This window comes from Theobroma umbraticum, unplaced genomic scaffold (genome assembly GCF_002168275.2).
Source record: "Theobroma umbraticum cultivar Fairchild unplaced genomic scaffold, ASM216827v3 scaffold_25.0, whole genome shotgun sequence".
Lineage (NCBI taxonomy): Eukaryota > Viridiplantae > Streptophyta > Magnoliopsida > Malvales > Malvaceae > Theobroma > Theobroma umbraticum.
This window is the reverse complement of record NW_018397282.1, coordinates 242,583-244,909: the sequence shown is the minus strand read 5'-3', so window position 1 is coordinate 244,909 and position 2,327 is coordinate 242,583. Positions and strand designations below refer to the sequence as shown.

Here is a 2,327-nt window from a genome sequence, read left to right as displayed (position 1 = left end):
CACACATCTCACTGAACTACATGAACTCCCACTGTGTCAAACTTCTTGGACAGTGCAGCCACTTGCATAGCTACTTGAGTAGTTAAGGTGCCAAGTGCATCAATTTCATAAGCTCCAACAGCTTTTCTCAGACCCGACCTTTCGAAAGGCCATTAATAATTGTTTGAGGCCATCTTTTCCAACAAATTATAAGCATTTACAGCATTTCTACTCATTAATGCCCCATCAGCAGTAGCATCAATTGTGGTTTTTATTGAATCAACTAGCTCATTGTAGAATGTTTGAACTTATAACTAATCAGGAATCCCATGATGTGGACATCTTCTCAGTAGTTTTTTAAACCTCTCCCAAGCTTCATACAAGGACTCACCATCAAATTGTGTGAATAAGGTGATATCATTCCTTATCTTTGCAGTCTTGGCAGGTGAAAATAATTTTTTAGAAACTTTTGAGCTAAATCTTCCCATGTAGTGATAGACCCATTGAGCAGTGAAGTAAGCTAACTCTTTACTTTATCCCTTAGAGAAAATGGAAATGCTCTCAATTTAATAGCATCATCAGTTACTCCATTGTATTTAAAGGTATCGCAAATCTCCAGGATATTTACTAAATGAGAATTAGGATCATCACTAGGTAACCCACCAAACTCGACTAAAGACTGAATCATTTGAATATAAGCTGGTTTAATTTCAAAATTACTTGCATTGATAGAAGGTCTCCTAATACTTTGGTGCAAACCTTGGAAAAGAGAAACCACATAATCCTGCAGTGCTCTATTTTCTTCAGGAACCAAATTACTGGCATTATTGCCATTGTTATTGTTATCCTCAACCATTGTCTGATTTAAAGCTGCAACTTGTAAATTCTCCCTTCGACATCTTCTAAAAGTTCTCTCTATCTCAAGATCAAAAGGAACAAGATTCAAGTTGTTTTTTTTTTTTGCATACAATGACCAAAGATATTTGCAAGCAAACAAAATTTAATATTAAAACAAGAAAAATGAAATTTGAAGTAAGGCTAAATTGCTTGGTATTAGTATTAATATAAATTCTAGAAACAATTCCCTGGTAATGGCGTTAAAAACTTGTTAGTTAAAATTCCACAACGCAAGTATACAAATCAAATAGACAATATATTAACAAACAGAGCATCGATCCTATAGGGAATTGATCTAAAAGTTTATTAAGTACTAAAATTATAACAAATTAATCTTATTCAAACAATCAATATCAAATAACCAAATTAATTAATTAAAAATACTTAACCAAAATTTAAACTAAGAAAAATCAAAATAATAAATACTCCAATAAATATCAAATCAAACAAGCCTAGGATTACAGTATCCCTCACACTTCATCTAAGTCTTACCTGTCTTCCTTAACTTATTTCAATGGGTTGAATTGCTAACTTAGAGTCCTAATTTATTTATAAGGGTTTCCCGACTAAAAATATCTATTTTAATCAAAGAACTATATCGCTATATGAATTAAAATTAAAATAGATTAATTAAGTTTAGGCTCTAATCTGACTACACATGGCTTATAGGCATATTCTTATCCTATACGTAAATTAATTAATATAATCATATGCTATCTCAATTTTAATCTATATTAAACTCCATTTTTCAAGTTTGTTTAGGTTCCTAAATCAATTTAATTAGTGGCCAAGCAATTAAAAGCATTAAGAACAAATTGGAATAAACAATTCAATTTCCATTGAAGATAAGTAAGAAAGAGATTAAAAATTCAGATTACATGTGAGTTCAATTGCAATCCTAAAAAATGAAAATTAGCTATTCATGATTGCAAAAATAAATAACATTATAATAAATTCAACCATTGAGAGTAACAAGAAAAATAAAAGCCAAGGAAGAAAACAAAACAATATTTGCTAGCTTGATCTCCAAGTTTTAGCCTCAACTTTTAGCTTCTTGAATCTCCCAAAAGTTACCTCCCTTAATGTTCTAAAAAATTATCCTATTTATACTAATAGATTTAACCTATAATTCCTTAAGTTGACCTATGTTTTAATTGGGCTTAAAAGAGTAGTAAAAGGCCCAAAAAATCAATTGTCAGTCTTTAAAAATTTCTACTCCTAGCACAGTATGTCTAGCAATTTCTGACACGATTTTCTCTATTTTCAATGTAGAATTAGGTAAAGTGATCTTCATGAAAGTTGTAGCTCTATCTCTTAGCTTTCCAATGGTCTTAGAATCACATCGTTTGAAGTTCTGTAGTGTGAGATATGGCCAAAACATTGAAGAAAATGTTAGTAGATTTTTAGGTCTTCCAACACCTTACTTTCCAAAATTAAGCCCAATCTTTGTT

The 2,327-nt window shown here is 30.9% G+C and overlaps 1 protein-coding gene and 1 non-coding gene across 2 annotated transcripts in view; one reads left to right on the top strand and one right to left on the bottom strand.

Moving 5' to 3' along the window:
• LOC149526278 (uncharacterized) overlaps positions 1–835 on the bottom strand; it is a 1,951-nt gene extending 1,116 nt beyond the window's left edge. The window contains exon 1 of the mRNA XM_089785590.1: positions 512–835. Within this exon, the coding sequence (XP_089641716.1) occupies positions 512–835 (324 nt within the window). The remainder of the gene's footprint in view (positions 1–511) is intronic.
• LOC149526279 (small nucleolar RNA R71) lies at positions 304–410 on the top strand. The gene has a single exon (XR_016352168.1). It is a non-coding gene; the product is annotated as a small nucleolar RNA R71 (small nucleolar RNA).
• Positions 836–2,327: the final 1,492 nt, after the last annotated feature.